This window comes from Leucoraja erinacea, chromosome 16, assembly GCF_028641065.1.
Source record: "Leucoraja erinacea ecotype New England chromosome 16, Leri_hhj_1, whole genome shotgun sequence".
Taxonomy (NCBI): Eukaryota; Metazoa; Chordata; class Chondrichthyes; order Rajiformes; family Rajidae; genus Leucoraja; species Leucoraja erinaceus.
This window is the reverse complement of record NC_073392.1, coordinates 24,134,620-24,150,268: the sequence shown is the minus strand read 5'-3', so window position 1 is coordinate 24,150,268 and position 15,649 is coordinate 24,134,620. Positions and strand designations below refer to the sequence as shown.

Below are 15,649 nucleotides of genomic sequence, written 5' to 3'. Positions count from 1 at the left end.
CTGCGATGCACCTGATAAAATGCTTTCTATGACACATCTGTGGAAGTTGGGTAGAGATGTGATCATGCCGAACTTCCTGAGCTTTCTAAAGAAGCTTGTGGTGTGAACAAATTGCTAGTGATATTTATTCCTAGCAACTTGAATTTTGTAACCATCTCTACATTGGTGCCGTCAATGTACAATGGGTGTGTGTACTGATTAATTTCCTGAAGTGAATCACAATGTTGCTGACGTGGATGGGAGAGGTTTGTTTTGGCACCAGGTTACAAGGTTCAGAATCTCCTTCCTGTACTTTGTCTCATCATTTTGGGTTGGGTTTTTCAGGTTATTGGAGAGATGAGATCTACTTACATTTGGAAAGGAATGATTAGGGTTATTGTTACAGGGATTTTAACAAGGCTTTTGACACATGCTACATGATAAACTGGTCTGGAAGATTAGATCGCATGGGATCCAGGGCAAACTAACCAATTGGGAATAAAATTATGTTTAAGCTAGAGGTCAGAGTGGTGGTACACATATCAGCATTGAGCACAAGATGCTGGAGGAACTCAGGGGTCAAGCAGCCAAGGATTGGACAGTCAAGGTTTCGGGTCGTGACCCTTCTTCAGACGGATGGTGTAATGTGGAGATAGCTGGAAGAGAGGTGGGGCGGGAGAGTGCCTGGCAAGCAGTACGCACCATTGACCCATAGGTGGATACAAGTGAGGTGATTAGCAGACGGGTGTAGCCCTCCTCTCACACTTCACTATTTGCCCCTCATCATGTCCCTTCCAATCGGCAACCTACCCCCTGCGCTTCGTAATTTGTCCTTTGTGTATTCTTCATTTCACTTTTGTCAGATCACCCTCAGTGCTCCCCACCCCCTACCTTCGGTGTAAACCAGTATCTGCAGTTCCTTCCTATACACACACATAGCCACAAAAAGCCGGAGTGACTCAGCGGGTCCGGCAGCATCTCTGGACACTCAGACTGAAGAAGGGTGCCGACCCGAAATGTCACCTATCCATGTTCTCCAGAGATGCTGCCTGTAACTCCAACGCTCGGTGTCAATCCCAGCGACCTGTTATTGTGCAGCTTTTGTGGGGTGGGGGTGGGCACGGCTTTCGGCGATTGGCTGCGTGGCGTGGAGCAGCCACGTCCCACGGTCTCCGCATGTGATCAGCCCGTGGAGCCGAGCGACCTGATGCAATATCCAGGCGAGTGTCCGTGAGCAGCCTGCAAACGGAACGGTGCGTGGGCAGGCCGGCAGGCAGATAGACAGCGGGGAAGGACTGTCACGGGAGCACTGTCGTATTCAGCCACGCTGGGCTGCTGTCCAAATGTAATTACAGATCAGACTGAAAGCGCAATAAGCCTCAAAGCTGTTTAAACCGACAGTGAATAAATACAGGATAATTAAAAAAGAAACATTTAGTATGTGAGACAGACAAAGTGCTGGAGTAATTTAGCGGGTCAGGCAGCATCTCGAGAGAGAAGGAATGGTTGCTGTTTCGGATCGAGACTTCAGACTCCTTCTCTCCAGAGATGCTGCCTGTCGCGATGAATTACTCCAGCATTTGTGTCTATCTTCGGTGTAAACCAGCATCTGCAGCTACTTCCTGAACATTCAGTATAATTGCTGCAAAGTTCAGCTGACTGTCAGTTTTTAGCGACACTTGTGTGTTTACCGCCGCGGAGCCCGAGTGCCCGCGCTTTAGGGGACGCGTGGTAGTTGGGATGACATGTGATCAGCCGGTGGCTGCAGACGCGAGCGGAGCCGGTGCGATCCGGGAGCAGAGCGGGGCCGGGAAGCGGAGGCTGGTGCGGGGCGGCGGCGGCAATGCTGCCCGCTTGATGCAAGGCCAACACAGGGAGAGGAAATATGATGGCGAGCCCGCTCACCGAACTCACCCAGAACCCCCTCAAAAAGATCTGGGTGCCGAGTAAAAATGGCCTGTGCGAGGTGCACACTTCACAAAGGAAGGGTAGGTCTGGAGATGAGGGCTGCAGAGCGACCCTTCCATAGAGCCCCGCTCCCCCCACAACACCCACTCGGATCACCCGACCACCCCCATCGACCCCGCTCCCGACCCCCGCCCTCTCACTCCCCCTCCTCCACCCGCGCCTCGTCCCTCCTCCTCCTCCCCTTCCCCATTTCCATCTCCCCATATCCTCCTTCCTTCCCCTCCTCCCCCCCTCCTCCGCCCCCCTCCTCCGTTCCCCCCCCCCCCCCCCCCCCCCCCCCCCCTCCTCCTCTCTCCCGCCTCCCCCCCTCTCCTCCCGCCTCCCGCCTCCCCCTCCCCCCCCTCTCCTTCCTCCTCCTCCCTCCTCCACCACTCTCCACCCCCCCTCTCCTCCCCCCCTCTTCCCCCCCCCTTCCTCCCTCCCCCCTTCCCCTCCCTCCCTTCCCCCCTCCTCTCTCCTCCCCCCCTCTCTCTCCCCCCCCCCCTCCCTCCCCCTCCCCCCCCCCCCCCCCCCCCTCCACTCCTCCCTCCCTCTTCCCCCCCCTCCCCCCCTCCCTCCCCTCCCCCCCCCCTCCCCCCCCCCCCTCTCCCCCCCCCCCTCCCTCCCCCTCCCCCTCCCCCCCCCCCCCCCCCCCCTCTCCCCCCCTCCCTCTTCCCCCCCCTCCCCCCTCTCCCTCCCCCCCCCCCCCCCTCCCTCTCCCCCCCCCCTCCCTCTCCCCCCCTCCCTCTCCCCCCCCCCCTCTCCCCCCCCCCCCCCTCCCCTCCCCCCCCCGCTCCCCTCCCCCTCCCTCTCCCCCCCCCCCTCCCCCCCTCCCTCTTCCCCCTCCCCACCTGCTCCCACTCCCTCCTCCCCCTCCTCCACTCCCCTTCCCCCTCCCTCTCCCCCCCCCCTCCCCCTTCCCCCTTCCCCCTCCCCCCCCCCCCCCCCTCCCCCCCCCCTCCCCTCCCCCCCCCCCCCTCCCCCCCCCCTCCCCTCCCCTCCCTCCCCCCTCCCTCTTCCCCCCCCCTCCCTCTCCCCCCCCCTCTCTCCCTATCTCTCCCTCCTCCCTCTCCCCTCTTCTCTCTCCCCCTCGCCCTCTCCCCACCCTCTCTTTTTTCTCTCTCCCTCTCTCCCCCCTCTCCCCCTCCCTCTCCCCCCCTCCCCCTCTCTCTCCCCCCCTCTCTCTCTCCCCTCTCTCCCCCCCCCCCCTTGTCTCCTCCTCTCCCCTCTCCCCTCCCCCCCCCCCCCTCCTTTTCTCGCCCCACCTCCCCTCCGCTCTCCCCTCCCCCCCCCCCCCCCCCTCCCTCCCCCCCCTCCCTCTTCCCCCCCTCCCTCTTCCCCCCCCCCCCCCCCCCCCTCCCCCCCTCTCCCTCTCCCCCCCCCTCCCTCTTCCCCCCTCCCTCTCTTCCCCCCCCTCCCTCTTCCCCCCCTCCCTCTTCCCCCCCCTCCCTCTTCCCCCCTCCCTCTTCCCCCTCTCCCCTCCCTCTTCCCCCCTCCCCCTCTTCCCCCCCCCCCCTCCCCTTTCCCCCCCCCCCCTCTTTTCCCCCCCCCCCTGCCCCCCCCCCCCCCTCCCTCCCCCCCCCTCCCTCTCCCCCCCCCCTCCCTCTTCCCCCCCCTCCCCCCCCTCCCTCTTCCCCCCTCCCTCTTCCCCCCCCCTCCTCCCTCTTCCCCCCCCTCCCTCTTTCCCCCCCCCCCGTTTCTCCCTCTCCCCCCCTTTCTCTTCCCCTTCCCTCTTCCCCCCCCCCTCCCCTTCCCCCCCCCCCTCCCCCCCCCCCCTTCCCCTTCCCCCCCCTCCCTCTTCCCCCCCCCTCCCTCTTCCCCCCCCTCCCTCTTCCCCCCCCCCTCCCTCTTCCCCCCCCTCCCTCTTTCCCCTCCCCTCCCTCTTCCCCCCCCTCCCTCTTTCCCCCCCCTCCCTCTTCCCCCCCCTCCCTCTTCCCCTCCCTCTTTCCCCCCCCCCCTCCCTCTTCCCCCCCTCCCTCTTTCCCCCCCTCCCTCTTTTTCCCCCCCCTCCCTCTTTCCCCCCCTCCCTCTTTTCCCTCCCTCCTTTTTTCCCCTCCTTTTCCCCCCCTCTTCCCCCCCCCCCCCCCCCTCTCTTCTCCCCCCCCCCCCCCGCTTATTCGGTGCTTGGCTGAGTGTGTGCGGTCGGACTGTAACCCAAGTGCTGCGCCTCCACCGTTGCTCTGCGCGGAGGGAGCCACTTGCTTGTTGCCCACCGTTGCTAATCAAGGCAGTAACTTGCCGCCAATTCACAGCGGCCTAGTGAAGGGATGCTATATAATATTGCATGGGCAGACTGTGGCGTAGGATAGGCCAGCGGGTGAAGGCATTGTACTTGTTAAACTGAATCCACCTGCTGTGTGCTCTACGATTTCCGCACAGTTCTCCAAAAATAATGTGCATTAATTTATAATGCAATACTCTTCTGTCGTGTGTGTGAGCAATTACAGCAATGTTTAGAAGACGGATAAGATTGGAAATATTGAATAGTTCTGGATTTCATTGCCTTGTTGGCATTGTTAATATTGGTGAGTCATCCAGTGTGTTCCCCGTTCCTGTGCTGTGGCTGCTGAGCGGCAGCTGCAGATGCAGGGAATTCTCAATCTTGTTTAAAAAACAAGTTTTGTCAATGTTGACCCTGACATTGTTTAATACATCATTGCGATAGTTTTAATTCCTGTTTATTGGTGGCTGAGCTGGAACACACACTGGTTCACATTTATGGGACTTTGGAAGTGTTGATGTTGAGCTACTGCCTCTGTCAGGACTGATCTTTGAACCAGGACTCTGCAGCGATGAATTGTAAAATGGCACTAACACGCGACACGACATTTGACAAAGGTCTGGATACAACTGAGTGGTTTGTCAGGATGGATCCTAGTTTTAAAACGACAATTGTAACAATAATATTTTGTTTTTAACTTTATTAACTTTTTATACAAATACTTGTCTTGCTGTACTAAATAATGTGAATGTTTCAGATTTACGTGAACAGGCAGGGAGTGGAGGGATTTGGATGATGTGCAAGCAGATGGGATTGGTTTAATTTGGCATTGCAGTTGGCACAGATATCATGGGCTGAAGGGCCTGTTCCTGTGCTGCACTGTTCTATGTTCCTTATCACCTTTTTTAGGACGGGTTACCGATCACCAGGCAATGTGCAAAATGTTGCAGAACAGAGAGATTCGTGAGTACATGGGCATGTGGCGACTCAGGTGGACAGCGCCATGAGGAAGGTGTTTGGCACACTTGCTTTCATCGCAGCTGATTGTATCTATGTATGGTTTATCTGATCTCTTTAGAGAGCATGCAATACAAAGATTTTCATTTTACTTCAGTTCATATGACAATAATACATTTAAATCTAAATGTAATTAATTTCTAAAGAGTGCAGAAGAGATTCACCAGGATGTTCCCTGCACTTGCAGGCTTGAGTTACAGGGAGAGGTTGGATAGGCTGGGACTTTTTTCATTGGAGAGTAGGAGGCCGGGGAGTGACGTTATTGAGGTGTACAACATCTATCTGTCACATTGCAATGCAACCCACCTCTTCCCTTGCACAGTCATCATTTTACAGTAACTTTTCCCACCCTCCAACCTCTCAGCCTACCTCACTCTCTGCCCAGCAGCTTTCTTGAATACTATTGAAGAGAAACCTGCATGTTTCTTTTTCTGAAAGGGTGATTTGTAACTTATTGTCTGAGAACCGAGCACAGCAGTTGCAGTGATCATTAGTTAATGTTTCTGTTGCTTTCTCTTACGATGGGTTAGCAGGGGGAGGATGGGTTGAGAGGTGGTTAAACGACAGACAATGAATAGGAATGAATGGGTCTTTCATGGGTTGGCAAACTGACCAATGGAGTAGCGCAAGGCGCAAGTATTCACAATCTCTGTCAATAATTGGCTGAAGGAACCCAGTGTAATACTTCCACCGATGACACGGAGCCCGTGGTAACGCGAATAGTGACAAAGATGCAAAGAGGCTTCAACAGATTGTAGACAAAGTGAGGAAACTGGGAAGTTATCCATCAATAGAGAAAATGGAAATTGTGGATTTATAATGATGAGAGAAGGAAAATGTTGATGTTCAATAAAAAGGATTGAAGTCTGTGCAGGGTTATGGAAAATTAACATGTAATGGGTTGCGTAATGGCAAATGGAGTTTAGTTCAGATATGTGTGAGCTGGTGCATTTTGGGAAGTCTCTACACTGCAAGGGCCAGGAAGCGAGCAGGTAAGATCATCTCTGACCCCTCACCCTGGCCACAAACTCTTTGAATCACTTCCCTCTGGACTGTCAAAGCTGCCACAGTCAGCTTTTTTTTCCACGAGTAGTAGCTCTACTCAATAACCAAAAATCTGTAGCCTCCCTTTGCTCTGGTATTTTATTTAATTCACATGTTTAATTGATAATGTTTTATTATTAATGTTTAATGTTTTATGTGTCATTCCTAACTGTCACTGTATGTCACTTGTGGGCAGAGCACCAAGGCAAATTCCTTGTATGTGAATTCTTTGCCAATAAATTTATCCATTCATTCAAACCAGGGCAAGACCTTCACAATGAATGGAGGCGCCCTGGGAAGTGTTGTCGAGTAGAGGGATCTAGAAGTACAGGTACATAGTTCCCTGAAATTCTATGTTTCTATGAAAGTGGTGTCACAGGTAGATAAGGTGGCAAAAAAGACTTTAGAATCAGTAAAAAAGACTTTTAGCACCTAGAATAGAATCAGTCTGCAGAAGGGTTCCAACCAGAAACATCACCGATCAGGAGCTAGCTGACCTGCTAACTGACTCTTGCACTTTTTGCCTTTTGCTTAAGATTACAGCATCTGCAGTTCCTTGTCTCCACTCAGTATTGAAGTTGGAACATTATGATACAAGTGTACTAGATGTTGCTGAGGCTGCACTTGAATTATTGTGTAGGAAGGAACTGCAGAATTATTGTGTTCAGTTTTGGTCACCCTGCTTTGGGAAATATGTCATTAAGCTGGAAGGAGTGCAGAGAAGATTTACAAGGATATTGCAAGGACTCGAGGGCCTGAGATATATTGAAAGGTTGGGCAGGGTGAGACTTTATTCCTCGGAGCACAGGAGGCTGAGAGATGATCTTACAGAGGTGTGTAAAATCATGAGAGGAATAGATTTGGTGAATGCACAGTCTTTTTCCCACTGTAAGGGTCAGTGGAGCAGTGGACATGGGGTGGGGGTTCTGGAGGCAGGAGGGTAGGCTGGAGTCGAAGGCGATGGGGGGGGGGGGGGGGGGCTGTAATGGGCCATTGCAAATATGGTGCTATTGCTCTTGAGCGAGCTGTTCACGTGATGGTAATTAATAGCCGTTCTACAAATAGATGCAGCTAATGCGAATTTGCTGCCATTAAACATGTTTGTGCCGACAGAATTTGGGGAATAACACAAAGGGAGTATAGTGGCCTTGTTTGTCGTTTCATTACAGGAGCAAGCAAGGGCTTGCAGGCAGTGGCACCATTGATGGCAGCATCAGTGTTTGGTAGGCGGGCTGGGAATGTCAGTTACCACAGATCATTCGCCCTGACATGACCTGGGTCTCGGAGCTTGTAACGATTCTGCTTTCATTTCCGACTGTTAAGCACAGATATGAGTTGCCTGTAAAAGGAGGGAGTATTGGTGTGCCCCTGTCACGGCGAAGGGGCACTCGCAGTCCTGCCTATGGTGGAGAGAGTTCCTGCATTTGGACCCAAATTAAATATATTTCCAAGACATGATGGTGTGAGACATAATGGAGCGACAGAGGTAGAGAGAGCTCTTTAACGTAGCGGAGTCAAGGGGTATGTGGAGAAGGCAGGAATAGGGTACTGATTGTGGATGATTAGCATTGATCACAATGAATGGCGGTGCTGGGTCGAAAGGCCTACTCCTGCACCTATTGTCTATTGGGACTTGGAAGGGATCATGAGTCTAGAGTATTTAATTGTCATAGGTACTGGCAACAGAACAATAACATTCTTAATTGCTGCAGTTTTACAGATCTTTTAACACAATAACAATTCCCAGCCTCGGCCCGATCTAATGGCCACTGTATGAGTGGCAGATTTAGCTGTGTCTCTGATCTACAGTGCCTGTCCCCTGCGTTTTGGCTTTGGTCGTGGTTCTACCAGTGAATGTTAGAGTGGATGGCATGTGGTTGCAGGTGGTGGCTGCCTGACACGTGGGGGCTAGTCGCCATTTAGATTATTATCTAAGACTCTCATTCAGACATGGAGTGTCTCGTTATCTGTGGAGTTACAAATGGGGCATTGTGGAGTCAGCAGTGACAGTCCGCTGCTGATGGAGCGGCACAAGGTGGTTGAATTGGTTCTGTCCACTAAGGAATCTTGCTCAGATTAATGACCTTACACAGAGGAATATGGTTATGACTCCAGCCATGGGAGTGTTTCACCTTTGGTTTTACCGAGGCTTCCCCATACTTGGTCAAATACTGAAGGCAGTCCCTCTTGCCTCTGCTATTGAGTTTTTTTTGCCTGGTCAAATGCTGAGTAGCCTGAGGGTGTCGGTAACCAGTTGTTGGTGAAGAAATGTCGCCTGGTAGTAAGGCTGATCACAGCTCTGGCTTCACAGGATACTGAGTTGGATGATCAGTCATGATCATATTGAATGGCGCTGCAGGCTCGAAGGGCTGAATGGCCTACTCCTGCACATATTTTCTATGTTTCATGGACAGCTTTCTGGGTGTAACAAAAGTCCAGAACAAGAGGTCACAGTTTGAGGATAAGGGGGAAGTCTTTTAGGGCCGAGATGAGAATTTTTATTTTCACACAGAGTGGTGAATCTGTGGAACTCTGTGCCACAGAGGGTGGGTGAGGCCAGTTCATTGGCTATATTTAAGAGGGAGTTAGATGTGGCCCTTGTGGCTAAAGGGATGAGGAGGTATGGAGAGAAAGCAGGTACAGGATACTGAGTTGGATGATCAGCCATGATCATATTGAATGGCAGTGCAGGCTCGAAGGGCCGAATGGCCTACTCCTGCTATTTTCTATGTTTCATGGACAGCTTTCTGGGTGTTACGGACAGAATGGATTGTCCTGCATCTTGTGGCACAATATACCTAACGATGTGGAAAGTGGTTTGGTTAGATGGTGGTGTACTGAAGTAGCTGGGCCAGAGGTGGGGCTGCTTCTGTCTCTGCCTCAGGGTGTTTGGGGCTAATTCATTGAAGCAGTGTGGCTTTCCATCACTGTGGGCAGGAAGGTGGTTCAGTGCTGAGGCTCGGCTTACTAGCAAGTCACTACTGAACTGACAGATCAGTGTGGGCTTTCAAGCATCATTACCATATTAACATTTGGAAGGAAAGGGGATTTCAAGTGGTTATTCTGTGCTTTATTGTGATTAATAATCGGGTGTTGTGTTGTAATTTCAGTATGGATTCCACACATGACAAACTCCCCTTCACTCATCGTAATGGTGGGGCTCCCTGCCAGAGGCAAGACCTACATCTCGAAGAAACTCACCCGTTACTTCAACTGGATTGGGGTGCCTACTAAAGGTACGTTCCTTGAGAAGGCTGGAAGGGGCAACGGTTGAAGGCAGTCAGAATGTATTCATGCTATAGTAATGTGGAGTAAAGAAAACTGGAACATGAAATATGTTTAATGAGGAGATGCAAGATGAGCAGTGGAGTTGTGGTCAGTGAAAAGAATGTGTCAAAGAATACAACAGGATTGAGATCAATTACAGCTACGGGTGGAGAAATGGCAGATAGAGTTTAATCCAGGAAAATGTGAGGTGCTTCACTTTGGGAGGTCGAATGAAAGGGGAAAGTATACAATTAATGGTAAGATCCTTAACTGCATTGATCTACAGAGGCTTCCCAGAGGCCATTAGGACTGTAAACATTTACCTCACCAGGAACTAACTTACTGCACCAATTTACTGTTTTGTGTCTTTTTTAAATTGCTGTTTTTTCTCTCACAAATATGTAATTACTGATTATGTTCTATTCTATTTTGTAGTTTTTTTTTTGCACAATCTGCAGGCATTGCCACTTTTAATTTCACTGCACATTTCATATGCGTATGTGACAAATAAATTTGGGGGGGGGGGGGTGGAAGCAGATAAGATAACATTTTAAGAGGTTTTTAGATAGGCACATGGATTGGAGGGGAATGGATACTTGAAGGCAGAGGAGATTAGTTTAACTTGGCATCATGTTTGGCACAGACATTGTGGGCCGAATGACCTGTTCCTTTGCTGTACTATTCTTCTATGCTCTATGTTTTGTTCTATTATTTATGATGTTAGAAAATTTAAAAGAATCGTCAGGCATATCGTTTTACAGTCCTCAGGTTATGAATGAGGTGGTGGAGACTAGAAGACAATTAACATGGTGATGTTGTTTAAAAGGAGAAAGGGAAGGATCAAGTAATTACAGGCCAGTCACCCTAACGTAAGCATGGGAAAATTATTGGCATACAGTGCCAATATCAATTAGCAGTTTGAAAGGAAAGTTTAACAAAGACTGTCTTTGATTTATTGAAGGAAGGTCATGTATGATGAATCGAGTTTTAACACTCCTCCAGAAGATCATAAATGGTCGGCTTATCTAAGAAATAAAAGCATACGGTTTTCAGATCTGTGGATTTTAAAACCATAGAACAGAACGGAACAGTACAGTACAGCACAGGGACAGGCCCTTCAGCCCACCATGTCTGTGTTGACCATGGTGTCAAGTTAAACTCATCGCCCCTGCCTGAACATGATCCATTTCCCTCTCATATTTGACACTTCCACCTTGGGATGGGGACGTACAGGGTGGGTGAAAGGTTCTGACTGTCTACCCTAACCCCTAACCTCTCATGATTTTAGATGCTTCTATCAGGTCGCCCCTCTGAGAAATTTCACATCAGTGAGATAAAATATGAATGAGGTGGTATCAGTATTTGAGGTATGTGACAGACTTGCAAATGCAGTGATTCCTTGGTATCGAGTGTCTAAGATTTGTAACTCATTCCTTCACAGCATTTAACGTGGGTCAGTATCGGCGGGATGTACTGAAGACGTATAAATCTTTTGAGTTTTTCCTCCCTGATAACAAGGAGGGTTTGCTGATCCGAAGGTAACAGGCAGCACGAACGCTGCACCTTTCTTATTGACCACATTTGCTATTGAATGATGGTGGTGACGTGTAGGATGTTGGTTGATTGCCCAATGTTTGTCTTTCTGTAGACAGTGTGCATCAAGAGCACTGAGTGATGTGAAGAGATACCTGGACACGGAAGGTGGCCAGGTTGGGGTAAGTGATGCAGAAACAGGGCAGACTCGTTATCAAGTCACTCAGTAGCTTACATACTGAGAATCACCATCAGTTCAAGATCCTGATTTTGCCTCATCAAGATCCAATCAATAGAAAGGTTGTGAATGACTATTCACAGTTGTTTGGCATTAGCGAGGAGACTGGGAGAACTTGGTCTTGTTGGTCACAGCATGAGATCTTCAGCATTCACTCCAGCCATGAGGAGCAGGCTACATCTTGACCCCAAGTACTGTATGAGAACAAGGTAAAAATCCAGAGCAGGAGGCGACCTGATGACCCTCAGAGCCTGCTCTGTCATGCAATGAGTTCTCTCTTGCCTGTTCCTGCAGCACTAGTACCTGGGCCTGAATGTAGTAGTAATTCAATGTTCAAATTCCCTTGGGTAGAAAACTCCAAAGATTCATGATCTCTTTCAGAGACAAAATTCCTTCTCATTGCTGTCTTAATGGTGACCTGTTCTTCTGAAACGATTCCCCTCCCAGTTCCAGCTTCTCACCAGCAGGAAATGCGAGACAGTCCTTCCAATCTTAAGTGTGATCACCCTTAAGGCAACTGTTTCATATCAGGAATCAAATCTAGTGAATCTACTCAGAACTGCAACACATGGCTCACACGACTCCGTCTGGTCTCAATACCAGTTACAGTAAGTATTCCTAACTTTAGAGCTCCATCCTCCTCACTTGTCTTCCTCAATACTTGCTGTACAGGACCATTCTCTCTCCATTTATAGAACATTCTGCATTTCTTAACATTATACTCCATCATCAAATTTTGCCCATATACTTTATCTATATCCTCATCAGAATTATCTGCCTGCCTCACAATTTGCTTTTCTGTTCATCTTTCATAAGCAAACGTGGCAACACTACATTTGATTCCCTTGTTGGAGTCTTTCATAGTTTGGCTACTAGCTCTGATCCCTGTGTTAGCCCAGTTAGAGCCCGATAGTGTTTCTTTCAGTTAGCCAATCTCCATTTTGCCCTCAATGCCAAGCTTGCTGCTGGTAAGAAAATATTATTGTCACATGTACCAAGATACTGTGAAATGCTTTATTTGCATACAATCCAGACAGATTATACTCTACATGAGTACAGTGAAGCCACACACGTACAACAGGCAGTGCAAATAAAAAATAAGTGCAATATATAGTGTTACCGAGAAGGTGCAGATTTTTTTTTAAAGTGTAAGGGCCACACGGAGGTGGGTTGGGAGATATACCCTGAAATGAGGACAGTGTTGTTGAGTCGTTTGAAGGAGCTGTTCCTGGTGGTACATACTTTCAAGCTTTTGTATCTTCTGCCCAACAGGAGAGAGGCCAAGAGGGAATAATGGGGTGAGTGGTTCTTGATTATGTTGTCTCCTTTCCCGAGACAGCGAGAAGTGATTGGAGGCCGGATGGGTGGGGGGTGGTAGGTGGTAGGGAGGCTGGCAAGGCCACATACACAACTCTCGGTTTATTCGAAAAGACACAAGTGCTGGAGTAACTCAACGGGTCGGGCAGAATCACGAGAACATGGATAGGTGATGTTTTGGTCAGGACTCTTCTTCAGCCTGTGTTCTCCAAAGATGCTGCCTGACCTGCTGAGTTCCTCCAGCACCTTATGTATTTTGTTTGTAAACCAGCAACTGCAGTTCCTTGTGTCTACGTTTCTCTGTTTATGAGGTTGGTGGCATCTTGCGGAATCCCTTTGGATCTGCGAGTGCTCCTTATCCAACCTTGTTACCTTCTCAGAGCTCTAGGACATTTGTCAGATGTCATTTCCTTCATAAAACTATGTTGACTCATTGATTTTCTAACTATCTAACCACAATATAGATTCCAATATCTACCCAAGGACTTACCCAAGGTCAGGCAAACTATCCAACAGTTTACTGATCTGCCTCCTTTATTTTGAATAGGATCATTATATTTTCAGTTATCCAATCTCCTGGAATCTTTCCAGAATGTGAGGAATTTGGAAGGTCATAACTAGTGCACGCACTATTTCTCCAGCCACTTCCCTCGTCCAGGGATTAGCCAATCTCTACATCCCTAGGTATGCTGAGTACTTATTCTGCAGTGAATTGTTCAGAGAATCAAGCTGCAGCAGGAGCCGTTCAGCACAAGGAGGTGCTCAGTGTACTCGCCCCAGGACGGGCACGGGCACGGGCACGTCCTCACTGTTTAATCGGGTTTCCATCGCCCACACTTTCCAGCTGAGAGTTCCAGACACCTGCCACCTATCCTTGAAAAACATTTCCTCCTTTCCCCAATAATCAGTCTACCAATGACTTTAATCCCTGCCCTCTTTCTTTACTTCACTCTCGGGGTATAGGGTCTCCTTTATCTCGGCTGTCATATTTTAAACACAACTATATCTCCACCTCGCCTGTATTCTGAAATATAAGATCCTAGTATATACAGTCTTCTTACCAGTTTTACCGTCCTGTCAACATTCCGTTCCTCCCTAGCAACCACAGTGTGACCACACTGCGCGCAGTCCTTGAGCTGTGGGTAACAAAGAACATAAAACAGGAGCCACTCGGCCCCTCAAGCCTGTTCCACTATTCAGTGTCATCACAGTGATGTGTTCTCATCCTGTAGAATTTACCTTTCTCTATTGATTTAAAAAAAAAAAAAAAAAAAAAAATTATAGAGAGGTCCACAATACTGTGAGCACTGCCCTGCCCTTCCTCTGCTTAGTTTCCTCACTGAGCCAGAAACATGCCCGGTATAGAAAGTTCTGAACACATTTCCAAAGTGTCTTTGAATATATTTAGTTGTATGTCCCATTTTTCACTACAGCTCTGATTTCCTTGTGAGCATTCCATAAATTGCCAGTCAACAGAGTGGATACTGGAATCTTATGATTGCTTTTAATAAATAGATCCTCCCAGTTGAACTGCAATAATTTCCTTCATCAGTGTTGCTTGCCACTCTACCTGACCCTCCTTTCTCCCCTTCCTTATTCCGACATTGTACCCAGACATATTTAGTCCCCAGTTCTGCACTGACTTCCACCTTGATCATTAATGTGTTCTGTGGTAGTTCCCTGTGCTCTCCCACCAGTAGTAGCCTCATTATTCTTGCGCCTTTGCTTTAACTGATCCTCTGAAATTGTTGCCTCAGTCCCACTGCTTGTGCAGGTTAGACCGTAACTAACCCGGATGGATGCTATCTTCCGTCTAACTCCCCACCTCCCATTCATACTGAAGACTGAATAATCTCTCAACAGGTCTTCGATGCCACAAACACAACACGTGAACGAAGAGAAATAATCATCAACTTTGCAGAGCAGAACGGGTACAAGGTTAGTAGTGGTGGGGAATGTTGACCGTCAGTATCGTGCTGCCTGTGGGATTGTAAACTATCCTGTGTCTGCTCCTGACTCTAACCAGGAGCCAAGCCTGCCAAACCCATCCCTAGAAATGTACCATATTTACTCAAGAACTGGGTAGTTTAAATACCTGAGCAATGTGAGAAGGCACATGCTGTCCATAGGGAAGTGGATTGGTGTCGTCCATTATACCTGAGTGTGAAGTGATTCAGCCCGTCAGACTCCTGTGCTTCTCTGAGCTGCCACAAGGTAGAGCCAATGCTAACTGTTCTTTGTTATCAGTAGCGTATAACAAAAAACTGCAGATGCTGGAAAAATCGAAGGTGGACAAAAATGCTGGAGAAACTCAGCAGGTGAGGCAGCATCTATGGAGCGAAGGAAATAAGCAACGTTTCGGGCCGAAACCCTTCTTCAGACCAGTTGACACGTCACGCCCGAAACGTCACCTATTCCTTCGCTCCATAGATGCAGCCTCACCCGCTGAGTTTCTCCAGCATTTTTGTCTACCTTTGTTATCAGTAGAATCCTTTATCAAACCAACAACTCCTGCCCTATGTTTCTCTCTATCCCTTCGTGTCCTGCTTCATAGTGAGATTAAAGTGCAGCATGTGCTGATGGTTGGGGGGAGGTGGGAGCGGGGGTCCGCTGGGTGTGGAGGGGTGGGTTGGGAGAGTGATGAAGCAAGCAGGCTGTGAGAACAGGCTGCTGTTAGACTGAATGTGATACAAAAGGGCCTGTTTCTGTGCTGTATAAATCTACGATACTATTGGTAATATTTCACTTGAATAATTTTTTTCCAATTAAGTGTGGGAATCAAATATTGCAGTTTTGTTTTCCATTCACTTTGACTTTGTTAGAAATGGAAGAATAGTAAGTTCTTAATTAAACCCTTTCTCCCCCTCACCATGCCGATCTGCCAAGGTGTTCTTTGTGGAATCAGTGTGTGAAGATCCCGAGGTCATTGAGACAAACATCGTGGTGAGTTACTGCTGGCTCCGATTGAGTGATCTTGCGTCTTGTAGCGCACTGATCGCCATGTACGGCTGTGGAGTGTTACATGGTGCTGGAGAAGTGTGATTGAGGGTTTCCTGTGCTAAGGGTACATGTTCATGATGAATAAA

General features: G+C 49.1%; 1 protein-coding gene across 1 annotated transcript in view; it reads left to right on the top strand.

Moving 5' to 3' along the window:
- The window catches only part of LOC129704630 (6-phosphofructo-2-kinase/fructose-2,6-bisphosphatase 4-like), a 56,099-nt gene that overhangs the window by 24,163 nt on the left and 16,287 nt on the right, over positions 1-15,649 (top strand). Inside the window, 6 exon segments of the mRNA XM_055647885.1 lie at positions 6,471-6,539; positions 9,319-9,444; positions 10,917-11,013; positions 11,124-11,190; positions 14,427-14,501; positions 15,450-15,506. Of these exon segments, the coding sequence (XP_055503860.1) occupies positions 6,471-6,539; positions 9,319-9,444; positions 10,917-11,013; positions 11,124-11,190; positions 14,427-14,501; positions 15,450-15,506 (491 nt within the window).